This window comes from Lonchura striata, chromosome 1, assembly GCF_046129695.1.
Source record: "Lonchura striata isolate bLonStr1 chromosome 1, bLonStr1.mat, whole genome shotgun sequence".
NCBI lineage: Eukaryota > Metazoa > Chordata > Aves > Passeriformes > Estrildidae > Lonchura > Lonchura striata.
Genome location: NC_134603.1, coordinates 1,011,966 through 1,031,121, shown reverse-complemented (window position 1 = coordinate 1,031,121; position 19,156 = coordinate 1,011,966). Strand labels below are relative to the sequence as shown.

At 56.8% G+C, this 19,156-nt stretch overlaps 2 protein-coding genes across 2 annotated transcripts in view; one reads left to right on the top strand and one right to left on the bottom strand.

Annotated features, from left to right (window-relative positions):
* The window catches only part of BOP1 (BOP1 ribosomal biogenesis factor), an 86,409-nt gene that overhangs the window by 39,093 nt on the left and 28,160 nt on the right, over positions 1-19,156 (top strand). The window lies entirely within an intron of this gene.
* Positions 9,764-18,573, bottom strand: SCX (scleraxis bHLH transcription factor). The gene is made up of 2 exons (XM_021546812.2): positions 18,013-18,573; positions 9,764-9,805 (listed from the first exon to the last, which is right to left on the bottom strand). Exons 1-2 carry the CDS (start codon positions 18,571-18,573, stop codon positions 9,764-9,766), a joined length of 603 nt encoding a protein of 200 aa, XP_021402487.1.

Below are 19,156 nucleotides of genomic sequence, written 5' to 3'. Positions count from 1 at the left end.
CCTCCCTCCTTCCGCCCATCCCGGAATTCCGGGAGTCTCCGTGTCCGTGCTCCGCTCTGGGATCCTTCCCTGGGAAAAGACCCCCCCAAACCCCTGGAACGCTGTTCCAGAGGGAAACTGAGGCACGCGGAGCAGGCGGCTCCAGCATTCCAAAGCCTCCATCCCTGGCTCGTCCATGGGATCTCAGGCTCCTGGATGCACATTCCCAGCCCTTTTCCCAGTTCCCCGTTTCCCATTTCCCAGTTCCCCACATCCCATTCCCCATTCCCATTCCCATTCCCCATTCCCATTCCCATTCCCATTCCCCATTCCCATTCCCATTCCCCATTCCCCATTCCCATTCCCATTCCCATTCCCCATTCCCCATTCCCATTCCCCATTCCCATTCCCATTCCCATTCCCATTCCCATTTTCCCATTCCCCATTTTCCCATTCCCCACATCCCATTCCCCATTCCCATTCCCCATTCCCCATTCCCATTTTCCCATTCCCCACATCCCATTCCCCATTCCCATTTCCCATTCCCCATTCCCATTCCCCATTCCCATTCCCATTCCCATTCCCCATTCCCATTCCCATTCCCATTCCCCATTCCCCATTCCCATTCCCATTCCCCATTCCCATTCCCATTCCCATTCCCCATTCCCCATTCCCATTCCCATTCCCCATTCCCATTCCCCATTCCCCATTCCCATTCCCCATTCCCATTCCCCATTCCCCTTCCCATTCCCATTCCCCATTCCCATTCCCCATTCCCATTCCCATTCCCATTCCCCATTCCCCATTCCCATTCCCCATTCCCATTCCCCATTCCCATTCCCATTCCCATTTTCCCATTCCCCATTCCCATTCCCCATTCCCCACATCCCATTCCCCATTCCCCATTCCCATTCCCCATTCCCATTCCCCATTCCCCATTCCCATTCCCCATTCCCATTTCCCAGTTCCCCACATCCCATTCCCATTCCCCATTCCCCATTCCCATTCCCATTCCCATTCCCCATTCCCATTCCCATTCCCATTCCCATTCCCATTCCCCATTCCCATTTTCCCATTCCCCATTCCCATTCCCATTCCCATTCCCATTCCCATTCCCCATTCCCATTCCCATTCCCATTCCCCATTCCCATTCCCCATTCCCCATTCCCATTCCCATTCCCATTCCCATTCCCCATTCCCCATTCCCATTCCCATTCCCCATTCCCATTCCCCATTCCCATTCCCATTCCCATTCCCATTCCCATTCCCCATTCCCATTCCCATTCCCATTCCCCATTCCCATTCCCCATTCCCCATTCCCATTCCCCATTCCCCATTCCCATTCCCCATTCCCCACATCCCATTCCCATTTTCCCATTCCCATTTTCCCATTCCCCACATCCCATTCCCCATTCCCCATTCCCATTCCCCATTCCCATTCCCATTTTCCCATTCCCCACATCCCATTCCCATTCCCATTTTCCCATTCCCCACATCCCATTCCCATTCCCATTTTCCCGCTCCCCGTCCCTGTCCCGGCCGCTCCATTCCCGTTTTTCCCGCATTTCCCCGCGCCAAAGCCTCTCCGGGGAGGCCGGGGGGGCGCAGGAAAAGCCGGGAACGATCCCAAATCCCCGAAATCAATCCGGGAGCCGGCGGAGCGGGATTAGGGCTCGCCGGGGGCCCGGCCGGGAACAGAGCCGGCATTGTAACCCGAGCTCATCCAGGGAAAACCGGGAAAAGCGGGAGAGGGAGCCTGACCCCGGCATCCCGCGGGAGCCGGCAACGAGGAGCGAGTGAAGAATTCCAGAGGCGGATTTGGCTTCCTGCTCCCGCCGCAGACGGACACGGGGGAGGCGGCGCGGGGCCGGCGCTTCCCGGCGCTCCCGGCGCACCTGGAGCGCGCCGGGGGGAAGGGGAGCGGGAACACAGCCCTGGAAAAACCGGGAGAGACACCGGGGTGGGAATACAGCCCTCCAAAAAAAACGGGAGAGAGACCGGGGTGGGAATACAGCCCTGGAAAAACCGGGAGAGACACCGGGAGAGACACCGGGGTGGGAATACAGCCCTGGAAAAACCGGGAGAGACACCGGGGTGGGAACACAGCCCTGGAAAAACCGGGAGAGACACCGGGGTGGGAACACAGCCCTGGAAAAACCGGGAGAGACACCGGGGTGGGAATAATACAGCCCTGGAAAAACCGGGAGAGACACCGGGGTGGGAATAATACAGCCCTGGAAAAACCGGGAGAGACACCGGGAGAGAAACCGGAGTGGGAATACAGCCCTGGAAAAACCGGGAGAGACACCGGGAGAGAGACCGGGGTGGGAACACAGCCCTGGAAAAACCGGGAGAGACACCGGGGTGGGAACACAGCCCTGGAAAAACCGGGAGAGACACCGGGGTGGGAATACAGCCCTGGAAAAACCGGGAGAGAATCCGGGACAGAAACCAGGAGAGACACCGGGGTGGGAACACAGCCCTCCAAAAACCGGGAGAGACACCGGGGTGGGAACACAGCCCTCCAAAAACCGGGAGAGACACCGGGGTGGGAACACAGCCCTCGAAAAACCAGGAGAGAAACCGGGACAGAAACCAGGGTGGGAACACAGCCCTCCAAAAAAACCGGGAGAGAGACCGGATCAGAAACCGGGACAGAAACCGGGAGAGAGACCGGGAAAGAAACCGGGGTGGGAGCACAGCCCTCCAAAAAAACCGGGAGAGAAACCGGGAGAGGCGGGGTGGAAAACAGCCCCGGTGATCCGGGACTGTCTGGGATCACCCCCCCGTTGTTTGGGTTGGTTTTTTTTTTGGGATGGGTTTTTTTTTGGGATGGGTTTTTTTGGGATGGGTTTATTTTTTGGGATGGGTTTTTTTTTTGGGATGGTTTTTTTGGGATGGGTTTTTTTTTTGGGATGGGTTTTTTTTTTGGGATGGGTTTTTTTTTGGGATGGGTTTTTTTGGGATGGGTTTTTTTGGGATGGGTTTTTTGGGATGGGTTTTTTTGGGATGGGTTTTTTTTTTGGGATGGTTTTTTTGGGATGGGTTTTTTTGGGATGCGGTGGGGGCGATCCCCAGCTGGCAGGCGCTGGAGGGAAGGAGGGAGGGAAGCAGGGGGAGAGCGCTGGCAGGGAATAAATCAGGGATCACAGGAGGGGTCACATGTGGTTCCCGGCAGGAATTGCAGGTGCGGGCCGGGAATGGCCGGGAGCAGCTGCTGATGGATCAGGTGGGAGCCTGGCAGCTCATTCCAGGGGCCGGGAATGGCCGAGGGGATTGGGAATGGGGGCTGGGAGACAGCGGCAGTGACGGGGGCTGGGGTTCCTTGGGAATGGGGCTGGAATTCACTGGGAATGGGGGCTGGGATTCACTGGGAATGGCCAGGGATTCATTGGGAATGGGGGCTGGGAGACACTGGGAATAAGAGCTGGAATTCACTGGGAATGGCCAGAAATTCATTGGGAATGGGGCTGGGAGACACCGGCAGTGATGGGGGCTGGGATTCATTGGGAATGGCCAGGGATTCGTTGGGAATGGGGTTGGGATTCATTGGGAATGGCCAGGGATTCGTTGGGAATGGGGGCTGGGATTCACTGGGAATGGCCAGGGATTCGTTGGGAATAGAGGCTGGGATTCATTGGGAATGGGGCTGGAATTCACTGGGAATAGGGTTGGGATTCACTGGGAATGGCCAGGGATTCGTTAGGAATGGGGTTGGGATTCACTGGGAATGGCCAGGGATTCGTTGGGAATGGGGGCTGGGATTCACTGGGAATGGGGGCTGGGATTCACTGGGAATGGCCAGAAATTCATTGGGAATGGGGGCTGGGAGACACCGGCAGTGATGGGGGCTGGGGTTCCTTGGGAATGGGGCTGGAATTCACTGGGAATAGGGTTGGGATTCACTGGGAATGGCCAGGGATTCGTTAGGAATGGGGGCTGGGATTCACTGGGAATGGGGGCTGGGATTCACTGGGAATGGCCAGGGATTCGTTGGGAATAGAGGCTGGGATTCATTGGGAATGGGGCTGGAATTCACTGGGAATAGGAGCTGAGATTCACTGGGAATGGGAGCTGGGATTCATTAGGAATGGGGCTGGGATTCATTGGGAATGGCCAGAGATTCATTGGGAATGGGGGTTGGGATTCACTGGGAATGGCCAGAGATTCAGTGGGAATGGCCAGGGATTCGTTGGGAATGGGGACTGAGATTCATTGGGAATGGCCAGGGATTCACTGGGAATGGCCAGGGATTCGTTGGGAATGGGGGCTGGGATTCACTGGGAATGGCCAGGGATTTGTTGGGAATGGGGGCTGGGATTCATTGGGAATGGGGCTGGGATTCATTGGAATTCACTGGGAATAGGAGCTGAGATTCATTGGGAATGGCCAGGGATTCGTTGGGAATGGGGCTGGGATTCGTTGGGAATGGCCAGGGATTCAGTGGGAATGGCCAGGGATTCGTTGGGAATGGCCAGGGATTTGTTGGGAATCAGGGCTGGGATTCACTGGGAATGGGAGCTGGGATTTACTGGGAATGGCCAGGGATTCATTAGGAATGGGGCTGGGATTCACTGGGAATGGCCAGAGATTCAGTGGGAATGGCCAGGGATTCGTTGGGAATCAGGGCTGGGATTCACTGGGAATGGGAGCTGGGATTTACTGGGATGGGGCCTGGGAGCGCTCCGGGTGCGCCAGGGACTCCTGGAAACTTTGGGATTTAGGGATTGTCCCGTTCCATGGGCAGGGACGGCTCCGCTATCCCGGGATGTGCCAGCCAGGCCTGGGACAATTCCAGGGATGTCCAGGGAATCCTGGAATGCTTTGGGATGGACAGGACTTAGGGATTCCCTCATTCCATAGGCAGGGATGGTTCGGTTATCCCGGGATGCACCAGCCTGGCCTGGGACAATTCCAGGGTTTTCCATGGAATCCTGGAATGGTTTTGGTTGGAAGGGATTTTAGGGATCATCCCTTTTCATGGACAGGCACAGCTCCCACTATCTCGGGATGTTCCAGCCCTGGATTCTCTGGGAATTCCATCCCAAAATCCCAACATTCCATAGGAAGCCATTCCCGGTTTCTCATCCCTCCAGCCTGCATCCCAAACCCCTCTCCAGCTCTCCTGGAATATGGGAGGGATTTTTGGGAATTCTGGCAGCTGGGGGAGCCTCAGCTTCCTGGCACAGCGGGATTTGGGAATACCCGGATCCGTATCCCACCCCTGGCACCCCCGGAGCCGTCCAGAGTGGGATTTCTGGGAATATTCCCCCCGGAATTCTGGGCTGGAGTTGCCATTGCCAGCTGGAATTCCCATCCCTGTGGATGTGGGATGGGGACACGGCCGGGCTGGAATCCCCATTCCCAGGGATTTTCCAACGCCAGCAATTCCCGATTCCCTGGATCCGGAGGGGCCGGTGCCCCTGGGGACGTTCCAGAGGCCGATTCCCGGGGCGATCCCGCTGGATCCACCCGGGAGCTGGGAACGAGGCGGAATCCTCCCCCAGGAACGTCCAAAATTCCCAGTTTGGAGCTTCCTCTCCCACTTTGGGTCTCCCGGGCCCGCAGGGAAATCGGGAGCAGCTCCCGGCCCTGGGAGCGATCCCAAAATTCCTCCGGTGCGGAGCCCTGCCGGGCCGCGGGCCCCAATTCCTGAATTCCTGAATTCCAGGAGCCGGGCTGGCAGCGGGGAGCGGGCTCGGCGCCAATCCCGCGGGAGCCAAGGCCGGGACGTGCGGATCCAGGAGCCTCCGCTGATTTCATGGAGCAAAAATGTCCCGGAAAATCCCGGGCCAGGCCCCGCCGGGGGAGCCGGGAACGGGCCGGGAACGCTGCCGGCGCGGGACGGGGAAACTGAGGAAGGGCCGGGAGCCCCGGGGGATCCGTGGGATCAGGGAATTCCGCGCTTCCCGTGGCATTCCCTAGGAATGGGCACGGCCATTCCCGGCCGGAGCCGTGTCCCTGCTCCGGCTGAGCCCGGGGGAGCAGCCGGGGCTGGAATGTGGGGCTGGAAAAGGCCGGGAGCAGGGACAGGACAGGGAATGCCCTGGAGCTGGGATTTCTTTGGGAATATTCCCCCGGAAAGGGCTGGAGTTTTGGGCTGGAATCCTCATTGCCAGCTGGAATTCCCATCCCTGTGGATGTGGGATGGGGACACGGCCGGGCTGGGTTCGGGAGGCTCTGGGGACTTTTCCAAGCTCAGCAATTCCCTGATTTCCTTCCCATGGACCCGACGTCCTTTTCCTGGGAATCCTCCTGCCTTCCAGCCCTCCCCACATTCCCAGCCCCCCGCGGTGCCGGCGCCTTCGGATAATCCACGGGGATCACTCGGGATCGGGGGCTGGGGAATCCCACGGGGATCACTCGGGATCGGGGGCTCAGGAATCACTCGGGATCAGGGGCTCGGGAATCCCACGGGGATCACTCGGGATCGGGGGCTCGGGAATCCCACGGGGATCACTCGGGATCAGGGGCTCGGGAATCCCATGGGAATCACTCGGGATCGGGGGCTCAGGAATCCCATGGGAATCACTCGGGATCGGGGGCTCGGGAATCACTCGGGATCGGGGGCTCGGGAATCCCACGGGAATCACTCGGGATCGGGGGCTCGAAGAATCCCATGGGAATCACTCGGGGTCGGGGGCTCGGGAATCACTCGGGATCGGGGGCTCGGGAATCCCACGGGAATCACTCGGGATCGGGGGCTCGGGAATCCCATGGGAATCCTGATGCTGGGGCTTATCCTGGTTCTGTGTTGGATCTGATCCCATCCCAGTTCTGATCCCATCCCAGTTCTGATCCCATCCCAGTTCTGATCCCAATCCCTGATCCCATCCCAGTCCTGTCCCCAATCCCATCCCAGTCCTGTCCCCAATCCCATCCCAGTTCTGATCCTGATCCCATCCCAGTTCCGATCCCATCCCAGTTCTGTTCCCGATCCCATCCCAGCTCCAATCCCAATCCCATCCCAGCTCCAATCCCAATCCCATCCCGATCCCAATCCCATCCCAATCCCGATCCCATCCCAGTTCCGATCCCAATCCCATCCCAGTCCTGTCCCCAATCCCATCCCAGTTCCGATCCCATCCCGGTTCTGATCCCAATCCCATCCCAGTCCAGTTCCCAATCCCATCCCAGTTCCAATCCCAATCCCATCCCAGTTCCAATCCCATCCCAGTTCTGATCCTGATCCCATCCCAGTTCTGTTCTTGATCCCATCCCAGTTCCGATCCCATCCCAGTCCAGTTCCCAATCCCATCCCAGTTCCAATCCCAATCCCATCCCAGTTCCGATCCCATCCCAGTTCTGTTCCCAATCCCATCCCAGTTCCAATCCCAATCCCATCCCAGTTCCGATCCCATCCCAGTTCTGTTCCCAATCCCATCCCAGTTCCGATCCCAATCCCATCCCAGTTCCGATCCCAATCCCATCCCAGTCCAGTTCCCAGTCCCAGAGCCCATCCCAGTTTTCCTCCCCCTCCTGCTGCCCCACATTCCAGGCCTTTCCCTCATCCCACAGATTTGGGAAGGTCCCGTTGTCCCGGGATCCCGCAGGAGGAACTTTGGGAAGTGCTGGGGTTCATTTCCCCGGGTTTTCCCAAATTCCTGTTTTTTTCCTGCTCCTCCTGGCACAGGGAATGTCGGTGCTGGCTGGGAATGACCTGAGGGGGAGGGAAAACGGGAAAGGGAAGGGAAAAGGGGAAAGGGAAATGGAAAAGGGGAAAGGAAAATGGGAAAAGGGGAAAAGGAAAGGGAAATTGGAAAGGGAAAGGGAAAATGAAAAGGGAAAGGGAAGGAATTCCCTCAGGGATCATGACCCAGATTCCCGACTAATGACACAAAAATCTGGATTTAATTAATTCCCACATCAACGACATGAAATTCCAGCATGTGATTGATAATTCCCAAAAAATGGAGCCCCGCACTCGGGAACCGGTGCCGGGATCAGTTCAGGGTTCAGTTCCGGGATTGATTCCGGGATCAGTTCCAGGATCAGTTCAGGGATTGATTCCAGGATCGGTTCTGGGATTAATTCCAGGATCAGTTCCGGGATCAGTTCAGGGATTGATTCCGGGATCGGTTCCAGGATCAGTTCAGGGATTGGTTCCAGGATCAGTTCCGGGATTAATTCCAGCATCAGTTCCGGGACCAGTTCAGGGATTGATTCCAGGATCAATTCCAGGATCGGTTCTGGGATCAGTTCAGGGATTGATTCCAGGATCGGTTCTGGGATTAATTCCAGGATCAGTTCTGGGATCAGTTCAGGAATTGGTTCCAGGATCAGTTCCAGGATTTATTCCAGGATCAGTTCTGGGATCAGTTCAGGGATTGATTCCAGGATCAATTCCAGGATCGGTTCTGGGATCAGTTCAGGGATTGATTCCAGGATCAATTCCAGGATTAATTCCAGGATCAGTGCCGGGATCAGTTCAGGGATTGATTCCAGGATCAATTCCAGGATCGGTTCTGGGATCAGTGCTGGGATCAGTTCAGGGTTCGGTTCCGGGATTAATTCCAGGATCAGTTCTGGGATCAGTTCAGGGATTGATTCCAGGATCGGTTCCAGGATCAATTCCAGGATCAGTTCTGGGATCAGTTCAGGGATTGATTCCAGGATCGGTTCCGGGATTAATTCCAGGATCGGTTCTGGGATCAGTTCAGGGATTGATTCCAGGATCAGTTCTGGGATCAGTTCAGGGTTCGGTTCCAGGATTAATTCCAGGATCAGTTCTGGGATCAGTTCAGGAATTGGTTCCAGGATCAGTTCCAGGATTTATTCCAGGATCAGTTCTGGGATCAGTTCAGGGATTGATTCCAGGATCGGTTCTGGGATTAATTCCAGGATCAGTGCCGGGATCAGTTCAGGGATTGATTCCAGGATCAGTTCCGGGATTAATTCCAGGATCAGTTCTGGGATCAGTTCAGGGATTGATTCCAGGATCAGTTCCGGGATTAATTCCAGGATCAGTTCTGGGATCAGTTCAGGAATTGGTTCCAGGATCAGTTCTGGGATCAGTTCAGGGATTGATTCCAGGATCAGTTCTGGGATCGACTGGGAAACAGATCCAGGAAAGCCGAATGTTCCAGGAGCCTCCATGGATCCGAAGGTTTTCCGGAGTGGATCCAGGAGAGCCAAGTGTTCCATGGGCATCCACGGATCCCAAGGCAGGAATTCCCAGGGGTTCCCGAGTAAATCCGGGAGATCCAAGTGTTCTGTAAGCAGGATTCCCAAGGATTTCTGGGCTGGATCCGGGAGAGCCAAGTGTTCCACAATCAGGAATGTCAGGGCAGGATTCCCACAAATTCCCAAGGATTCCCAAGCAGATCTGGGAGATCCAAGTGTTCCGTGATCCGGAATCCTGGGGCGAGAATTCCCGAGGATTCCCAAGCAGATCTGGGAGATCCAAGTGTTCCATGAGCTGGAATCCCAGGGCAGGGATTCCCAGTGATTCCCGGAGCGGATCCGAGAGATCCAAGTGTTCCACAGGCAGCAATCCTGGGGCAGGAATTCCCGAGGATCCGAGAGATCCAAGTGTTCCGTGATCCGGAATCCCGGGCAGGAATTCCCGAGGATTCTCGGAGTGGCTCCGCCGTCCCTGGGGCTCTGTGGGTGCATTCCCAGGATATCCCGGAATTCCGGTGCCGTTCTTCCCGTGGGATCCGGCAGGAAAACGTCCCCGGATCCGGGAATCCGCCAGCGTGGCTTTCCCCTGCTCCGGCTGGAATTCCCGGCTGGGATTCCCGGCTGGGATTCCCGGCTGGAATTCCCGGCTGGAATTCCCGGCCTAGCTCCGGAGCTGTCCCGTCTTCCTGTCCCGGTCTTTGCTCTGCGGGAGGGAAAGGAGATGGGATCAAACCCGGAATTGGGAATTTGGGAATTCTTCCAGGATCCCCTTGGATCCCCTTCCCAGGGATCCACCTGGAATCCCTTCCCGGGGAATTCTCCTGGATCCCGTTCCCAGGGAATTCTCCTGGATCCCGTTCCCAGGATCCCATTCCCAGGGAATTCTCCTGGGTTCCCTTCCCAGGGAATCCCATTCCCAGGGAATTCTCTTGGATCCCATTCCCAGGATCCCATTCCCAGGGAATTCTCCTGGATCCCGTTCCCAGGAATCCTCCCGGGATCCCCCAGAGCTGTTCCCGATCCCTGCCCCGATCCCGGGATTCCTGTGCCCCAGTCACCCCCAGTGCCATCCCAGTATAACCAGTATGACCCCAGTGCCCATCCCAGTATAACCAGTATAACCCCAGTACCCATCCCAGTATAACCAGTATAACCAGTGCCCATCCCAGTATAACCAGTATAACCAGTATAACCAGTATAACCAGTATAACCAGTGCCCATCCCAGTATAACCAGTATAACCAGTATAACCAGTATAACCAGTATAACCAGTATAACCAGTATAACCAGTATAACCAGTGCCCATCCCAGTATAACCAGTATGACCCCAGTGCCCATCCCAGTATAACCAGTATGACCAGTATAACCAGTGCCCCTCCCCATTTTTTGGGATCCAATCCCAACTCTGTCCCCATCCCAGCCTCTCCCTTTTCCCATCCCAGTTTTTAGGATCCAATTCCCCTTTTCCCATCCCCTGTTTTTTTAGGATCCAATTCCCCTTTCCCTCTCAGTTTTTTGGGATCCAATTCCCCTTTCCTATCCCAGTTTTTAGGATCCAATCCCCTTTCCCATCCCAGTTTTTAGGATCCAATTCCCTTTTCCCATCCCAGTTTTTAGGATCCAATTCCCCTTTTCCCATCCCAGTTTTTTGGGATCCAATTCCCTTTTCCCATCCCAGTTTTTAGGATCCAATTCCCCTTTTCCCATCCCCTGTTTTTTTAGGATCCAATTCCCCTTTCCCTCTCAGTTTTTTGGGATCCAATTCCCTTTTCCCATCCCAGTTTTTAGGATCCAATCCCCTTTCCCATTCCCTGTTTTTGGGATCCAATTCCCCTTTCCTTCTCAGTTTTTTGGGATCCAATTCCCCTTTCCCATCCCAGTTTTTAGGATCCAATCTCCCTTTCCAATTCCCAGTTTTTAGGATCCAATCTCCCTTTCCAATTCCCAGTTTTTAGGATCCAATCTCCCTTTCCAATTCCCAGTTTTTAGGATCCAATCCCCCTTTCCCATTCCCCGTTTTTAGGATCCAATCCCCCTTTCCCACCCCAGTTTTTTGGGATCCAATTCCCCTTTCCCTCTCAGTTTTTTGGGATCCAATTCCCTTTCCCATCCCAGTTTTTAGGATCCAATCCCCTTTCCCACCCCAGTTTTTTGGGAAGCAATTCCCGTTCTCGGGCCGCACGTGCGGCGCCGCCGCTGCCTTTGTTCCCGGGCGGGTGGGAAGGGGAGGGAAAAGGGGGAATTCTGCTCCCAGTTCCCAGATGTCGCTCCCGGCAGCTCGGGCCGTCTGGAGCGGAAACGGGGATCGGGAAAATCCCGCCGCGCTTCTCCCGCCGGGAATTCGGGATTCGGGCACGGAAAGGGGAACGGCGGCAAGGGCTCGGGGGGGCTTGGGAAGCTCTTGGAATTCCCGTTCTTTCTGCCCAAATCCGGGATTTTTCCATGGAAAACTGGATTGGGGGTGCAGCCCTGAAAGGGGAAAAGTGGGAACGGCTGCGGGGGGGTTTGGGAATCTCATGGAATTCCCGTTCTTTCTGCCCAAATCCAGGATTTTTCCATGGAAAACTGGATTGGGGGTGCAGCCCTGAAGGGGAAAAGTGGGAACAGCTCCGGGGGGGTTTGGGAATCTCATGGAATTGCCTAAATCCAGGATTTTTCCATGGAAAACTGGATTGGGGGTGCAGCCCTGAAGGGGAAAAGTGGGAACGGCTCCGGGGGGGTTTGGGAATCTCATGGAATTGCCTAATCCAGGATTTTTCCATGGAAAACTGGATTGGGGGTGCAGCCCTGAAGGGGGAAAAGCGGGAACGGCTCCAGGGGGGTTTGGGAATCTCTTGGAATTCCTGATCCCAAATCCCTGACCCCTTATCCTTGCTCTCATCCCAAATCCCAAATCTCTGCTCCCATCCCAAATCCGTCCTCAAATCTCTGATCCCTGATCCCAAATCTTTGCTCTCATCCCAAATCCCTCCCGTACGGATTTCCTTGGGAAGCTGTGCCAGGGTTTTCCCTGGGATTCCTGGGATTTCCTGTTTCCCGGGATTTGCCTTTCTCACGATTTCCCATTTTCCGGGGTTTCCCCTTTCCCGGGATTTCCCATCCGTTCCCTGTCCCAGGAGGGTCGGGAATGCTCTGGGACTGGCACCGGGATCGGCCATTCCTGACGGATTCCGGGCTGGGAATGGGATTGGAGCTGATCCGGGCCCTGACTCCCCCTGGATCCCAAATTCCCTCTGGATCCCAAAATCCCTCTGGATCCCCAAATCCTTCTGTACCCCTGTAACCTGGATCCCAAATCCCAATATCCTGGATTCCAATATCCCTTTGGATCCCTGTTCCCCCTGGATCCCGAGATTCCAGAGGGGAATTCCTTTATCCCAGTTCCTCCATATCCCAATTCCTCCTGATCTCCTCTGGATCCCAATATCCTGGATCCCGAGATTCCAGAGGGGAATTCCTTTATCCCAATTCCTCCCTAGATCCCAAATCCCCTCTGGATCCCAATATCCTGGATCCCGAGATTCCAGAGGGGAATTCCTTTATCCCAGTTCCTCCCTAGATCCCAAATCCCCTCTGGATCCCAATATCCTGGATCCCGAGATTCCAGAGGGGAATTCCTTTATCCCAGTTCCTCCATATCCCAATTCTTCCTGATCTCCTCTGGATCCCAATTCCCCCCTGGATCCCGAGATTCCAGAGGGGAATTCCTTTTAGGGAGCCGATCCCAGACTCGGAATCCTGGAATGCTGGGGGTTGGGAAGGGCCCTAAAGGGCAGCCCGTTCCCTGGGATCGGCTCTTCCCGTCTGGGAAAAGCCGGGATTTGGGGATTTGGGGATTTGGGATTTGGGATTTGGGATTTGGGATTTGGGGATTTGGGGATTTGGGGATTTGGGGATTTGGGGATTTGGGGATTTGGGGATTTGGGATTTGGGGATTTGGGATTTGGGGATTTGGGATTTGGGGATTTGGGGCGGGAGGGCAGCTCCGGGACGGTCCCAGCCCGGCATTCCCGGCATTCCCGAGGGGCTGCAGCTCAATTCCTCGGGATCAAAGAGGGGGACGGGATTCCCTAAACCCCAAATCCGCCGGAGCGCATCCCGGGAAATCCCGGCACGGAGCGGGAGCGGCGCCGGCCCCGAGCCCAGCCCTGATTCCAGCCCCAATTCCAATTCCAGCCCCCATTCCAGCCCCAATTCCAGTTCTAATTCCAGCCCTAAAACCAATTCCAGCCTTAAATCCAGTTCTAATTCCATCCCCAATTCCAGCCCAAATTCCAATTCTAATTCCAGCCCTAAAACCAATTCCAGCCCCAATTCCAGCCCCAATTCCAATTCTAATTCCAGCCCTAATTCCAGCCCTAAAACCAATTCCAGCCCTAAATTCAGTTCTAATTCCAGATCTAATTCCAGCTCTAATCCCAGCTCCAATTCCAGCCCCAATTCCAGTTCTAGTTCCATCTCTAAATCCAGTTCTAATTCCAGCCCCAGTCCTAGTTTTAATTCCAGCCCTAATTCCAGCCCTAAATCCAGTTCTAATCCCAGCCCTAAATCCAGTTCTAATCCCAGCCCAATTCCAGCTGTGATGGGATTTTATAGGAATTGATGGAAAATGAGGGGTGGGAATTCATTGGGATTGATGGCGAATTGACACCGGGAGTTTACAGGAATTACAAAATTAAGGACGGGGATTTGTAGGAATTGATCCAAAATTGGCAATGGAATTTACAGGGATTGATGAGAAATCAGTGATGGGGATTATTGGGATTGGGGGAAATCAAGGATGGGGATTTGTAGGAATTGATCCAGAACTTGGGATGGGAATTATTGGGATTGGGGAAAATCAAGGATGGGGATTTGTAGGAATTGATCCGGAATCAAGAATGGGGATTTGTAGGAATTGATCCAGAACTTGGAATGGGAATTATTGGGATTGGGGAAAATCAAGGATGGGGATTTGTAGGAATTGATCCGGAATTAAGGATGGGGATTTGTAGGAATTGATCCAGAACTCGGGATGGGAATTATTGGGATTGGGGAAAAATAAGGATGGGGATTTGTAGGAATTGATCCAGAACTCGGGATGGGAATTATTGGGATTGGGGGAAATCAAGGATGGGGATTTGTAGGAATTGATCCGGAATTAAGAATGGGGATTTGTAGGAATTGATCCAGAACTCGGGATGGGAATTATTGGGATTGGGGAAATCAAGGATGGGGATTTGTAGGAATTGATCCCTGGGGATGTCCTGGGAGCATCCCGGGACAGGGGAAGATGTCCCTGACTGCAAGCCTGGAAAAATCCCTGGGAATTCTGGAATGGGGTTGGATTTAGGGTCCCTCCCTGGCCAGAGCATTCCCAGATTCCCGATCCCATTCCCAGCTGGGATCCCATTCCCGGCTGTTCCCAGCAGCCTGGGCAGGGCCATTCCCAACATCTGGGCTTTTCCCAAATTCCCCTTTTCCCAAATTCCCCCTTTCCCAAATTCTCTTTCCCAAACCCCGGAGCTGTCGGGCTTTGGGAATGGTTTGGGTGGAAAATTCCGGAGTTTGATGAGCCCAAAATCCTTCCCGAGGATTTTCCGTCCCCTCCGGGTTATCCGGGATCAGCCGGATCCCGATCCTGCCCCTCTGCCCTTGGAATGGCCCCGCTCCCAGGGCGGGAATTTGGGGAATTTGGGATTTGGGATGCGGCAGGAAAATCCCGCTGGATTTTCCCTGCTGCACCTGCAGGGAGGTCCCAAAATCCTGGGAATTGGGAGAGGAGAGGGAATCCCAAAATCCAGGGAATTGGAGAGGAGAGGGAATCCCAAAATCCGAGGAATCAGAGAGGGAATCCCAAAATCCAGGGAATTGGAGAGGAGAGGGAATCCCAAAATCCGGGGAATCAGAGAGGGAATCCCAAAATCCAGGGAATCGGAGAGGAGAGGGAATCCCAAAATCCAGGGAATCGGAGAGGAGAGGGAATCCCAAAATCCAGGGAATTGGAGAGGAGAGGGAATCCCAAAATCTGGGGATTTGGAGAGGAGAGGGAATCCCAAAATCCAGGGAATCGGAGAGGAGAGGGAATCCCAAAATCCAGGGAATTGGAGAGGAGAGGGAATCCCAAAATCCAGGGTATCCCAAAATCCAGGGGCACTGGGATTGGGAACTGGGATCCCAGTACGGAGTTACTGGGAGCACTGGGAGCTGATCCCAAATCCGTGTCCCATTTTTCCAGGACCTTTCCCGGTGCCCATTCCCGGCTTCTCTCCCGTCCCTTTTCCCGCAGCTCCAGAGAGGATTTTCCATGGATTATTCATGGATTTTCCATGGATTTTTCCATGGATTTTGGAGTTGCCTCGGGCGGGCTCAGCTGTCCCTGCAGCTCCCAGCGGGAGTGGGCAAACACCGGGATAAACCCGGGAATTGTCGGGATAAACCCGGGAATTGTCGGGATAAACCCGGGAATTGTCGGGATAAACCCGGGAATTGTTGGGATAAACCCAGGAACTGCCGGGATAAACCCAGGAATTGTCGGGATAAACCCGGGAATTGCTGGGATAAACCCGGGAATTGTCGGGATAAACCCGGGAATTGTTGGGATAAACCCGGGAATTGTCGGGATAAACCCGGGAATTGTCGGGATAAACCCGGGAATTGTCGGGATAAACCCGGGAATTGCTGGGATAAACCCGGGAATTGTCGGGATAAACCCGGGAATTGTTGGGATAAACCCGGGAATTGTCGGGATAAACCCGGGAATCGCCGGGATAAACCCGGGAATTGTTGGGATAAACCCGGGAATCGCTGGGATAAACCCGGGAATTGTTGGGATAAACCCGGGAATCGCTGGGATAAACCCGGGAATTGTTGGGATAAACCCGGGAATTGTTGGGATAAACCCGGGAACTGTCGGGATAAACCCGGGAATCGCCGGGATAAACTCGGGAATTGTTGGGATAAACCTGGGAATTGTTGGGATAAACCTGGGAATTGTTGGGATAAACCCGGGAATCGCTGGAATAAACCCGGGAATTGTTGGGATAAACCTGGGAACTGCCGGAATAAACCCGGGAATTGCTGGTTTTTTGGGAATCTGCGGGCTTTTCATTCCCAGCACGGATCCCAAATCCCAGTCCCCATCCCTTTATTCCCACAACATTCCCAAATCCTGGTCCCCGTTCCCTGCATCCCCACAGCACGCGCGAATTCCCGGGACACAATTCCCGAATCCCGGGACTCCGTTTCCTGTGGGATTCATTCCCGAATTCCCGGGACACAATTCCCGAATCCCGGGACTCCGTTTCCTGTGGGATTCATTCCCGAATTCCCGGGACACAATTCCCGAATCCCGGGACTCCATTCCCTGTGGGATTCATTCCCGAGTTCCCGGGACACAATTCCCGAATCCCGGTCCCCCCTCTCCTTTATCCCCGCAGCATTCCCGAATCCCGGGACACAATTCCCGAATTCCCGGAGCTCCGTTCCCCGCGGGATTCACTCCCGAATCCCGGGCCACCTTTCCCTCTGTCCTATCGCCATTCCCGGTATCCCGGTCCACATTCCCCGTGGCATTCCCGGTATCCCGGTCCCCATTCCCGACATCCCAAACCCTCCGGAACTCCGGAGCGTCCTCCGAGGCAGAAGGTGCAGATCTGCCGGGGCCGGGAATCCCGGGATTCCCAAATCCCCGTTCCCAGTATCCTGCTCCCCATTCCCGCTATCCCCCCGGTGTTCCCGGTATTCCCGGTATTCCCGGCGCCACTCACCATCCTGCGCTGGTTGCTGAGGCAGAAGGTGCAGATCTGCCGGGGCCGGGAATCCCGGGATTCCCAAATCCCCGTTCCCGCTATCCTGCTCCCCATTCCCACTATCCCCCCGGTATTCCCGGTATTCCCGGTACCCATTCCCGGTGTTCCCGGCGCCACTCACCATCCTGCGCTGGTTGCTGAGGCAGAAGGTGCAGATCTGCCGGGGCTGGGAATCCCGGGATTCCCAAATCCCCGTTCCCGCTATCCCCCCGGTATTCCCGGTACCCATTCCCGGTACCCATTCCCGGTATTCCCGGTGTTCCCGGCGCCACTCACCATCCTGCGCTGGTTGCTGAGGCAGAAGGTGCAGATCTGCCGGGGCTGGGCACCCCGGGATTCCCAAATCCCCGTTCCCGCTATCCCCCCGGTATTCCCGCTATCCCCCCGGTGTTCCCGGTATTCCCGGTATTCCCGGTACCCATTCCCGGTGTTCCCGGTACCCATTCCCGGTGTTCCCGGCGCCACTCACCATCCTGCGCTGGTTGCTGAGGCAGAAGGTGCAGATCTGCCGGGGCTGGGAATCCCGGGATTCCCAAATCCCCGTTCCCGCTATCCTGCTCCCCATTCCCGCTATCCCCCCGGCATTCCCGCTATCCCCCCGGTATTCCCGGTACCCATTCCCGGTGTTCCCGGTACCCATTCCCGGTGTTCCCGGTGCCACTCACCATCCTGCGCTGGTTGCTGAGGCAGAAGGTGCAGATCTGCCGGGGCTGGGAATCCCGGGATTCCCAAATCCCCATTCCCGCTATCCCCCCGCTATTCCCGGTATTCCCGGTGTTCCCGGAGGCACTCACCATCCTGCGCTGGTTGCTGAGGCAGAAGGTGCAGATCTGCCGGGGCTGGGAATCCCGGGATTCCCAAATCCCCGTTCCCGCTATCCTGCTCCCCATTCCCGCTATCCCCCCGGTATTCCCGGTGTTCCCGGTACCCATTCCCGGTACCCATTCCCGGTATTCCCGGTGTTCCCGGTGCCACTCACCATCCTGCGCTGGTTGCTGAGGCAGAAGGTGCAGATCTGCCGGGGCTGGGAATCCCGGGATTCCCAAATCCCCGTTCCCGCTATCCCCCCGGTATTCCCGGTACCCATTCCCGGTATTCCCGGTGTTCCCGGTGCCACTCACCATCCTGCGCTGGTTGCTGAGGCAGAAGGTGCAGATCTGCCGGGGCTGGCCGCTCTCTCCGTGCCGCCCGGGCGGGGACGCGGCGGCGGCGGCGGGGCAGAGGGCGGCGGGCGCTGCCCCGCGGCACGGCTGCCCCGCCCCGCCGGTTCCGCCGCTATTGCCGGTACCGGCAGCAGCCCCGGCGGCCTCCCCGAGCAGCAGCACGTTGCCGAGGTGCGAGATGTAGCTGGAGGCGAGGCGCAGCGTCTCGATCTTGGAGAGTTTCCTGTCGGCCGGCTCGGTGGGGATGAGCGTGCGCAGCGCCGTGAACGCCGTGTTCACCGAGTTGGTGCGGTCCCGCTCGCGGGCGTTGGCCGTGTGCCGCTGCCGCGGCTCCCGGGACGGCGGCCGCGCCGGGCCGCGGCTGCGCCCCCGCCGCCCGCCCTGCGGGCCCGGCCCCGCCGGCTCGGCGCGGAACGGCTTCTCCTCCGAGCCCGAGCTGCTCCCCTCGTCCTCCGACAGCGCGCTCAGCTCCGCGTACACGAACCGCCCCGCCGCCGGGCGCAGCATGGCGAACGACATCCTGCCGCCGGGATAGCGGGAGTGCCGCCGGGACACCGGGAGTGCCGCCGGGATAGCGAGAGTGCCGCCGGGATACCGGGAGTGCCGCCGGGATAGCGGGAGTGCCGCCGGGATACCGGGAGTGCCGCCGGGACACCGGGAATGCCGCCGGGATAGCGAGAGTGCCGCCGGGACAGCGGGAATACCGCCGGGATACCGGGAGTGCCGCTGGAGCGCCGGGACACCGGGAGGGCCGCCGGGATACCGGGAGTGCCGCGGGATAGCGGGAGTGCCGCCGGGACACCGGGAGTGCCGCCGGACAGCGGGAGTGCCGCCGGGATAGCGGGAATGCCGCCGGGATAGCGAGAGTGCCGCCGGGATAGCGGGAGTGCCGCCGGGATAGCGGGAGGGCCGCCGGGACACCGGGAGTGCCGCCGGGATAGCGAGAGTGCCGCCGGGATAGCGGGAATACCGCCGGGATAGCGGGAGTGCCGCCGGGATAGCGGGACACCGGGAGTGCCGCCGGGATAGCGGGAGTGCCGCCGGGATAGCGGGAGGGCCGCCGGGACACCGGGAGTGCCGCCGGGATAGCGGGAATACCGCC

Excerpts from the sequence above, each read along its gene's own strand:
- SCX (XM_021546812.2), bottom strand. The coding sequence starts at position 18,573 with ATGTCGTTCGCCATGCTGCGCCCGGCGGCGGGGCGGTTCGTGTACGCG. Across the intron at positions 9,806-18,012 it reads TCAGCAACCAGCGCAGGATG|AGCAAAGACCGGGACAGGAA; the intron begins GTGAGTGGCACC and ends TCCCTCCCGCAG.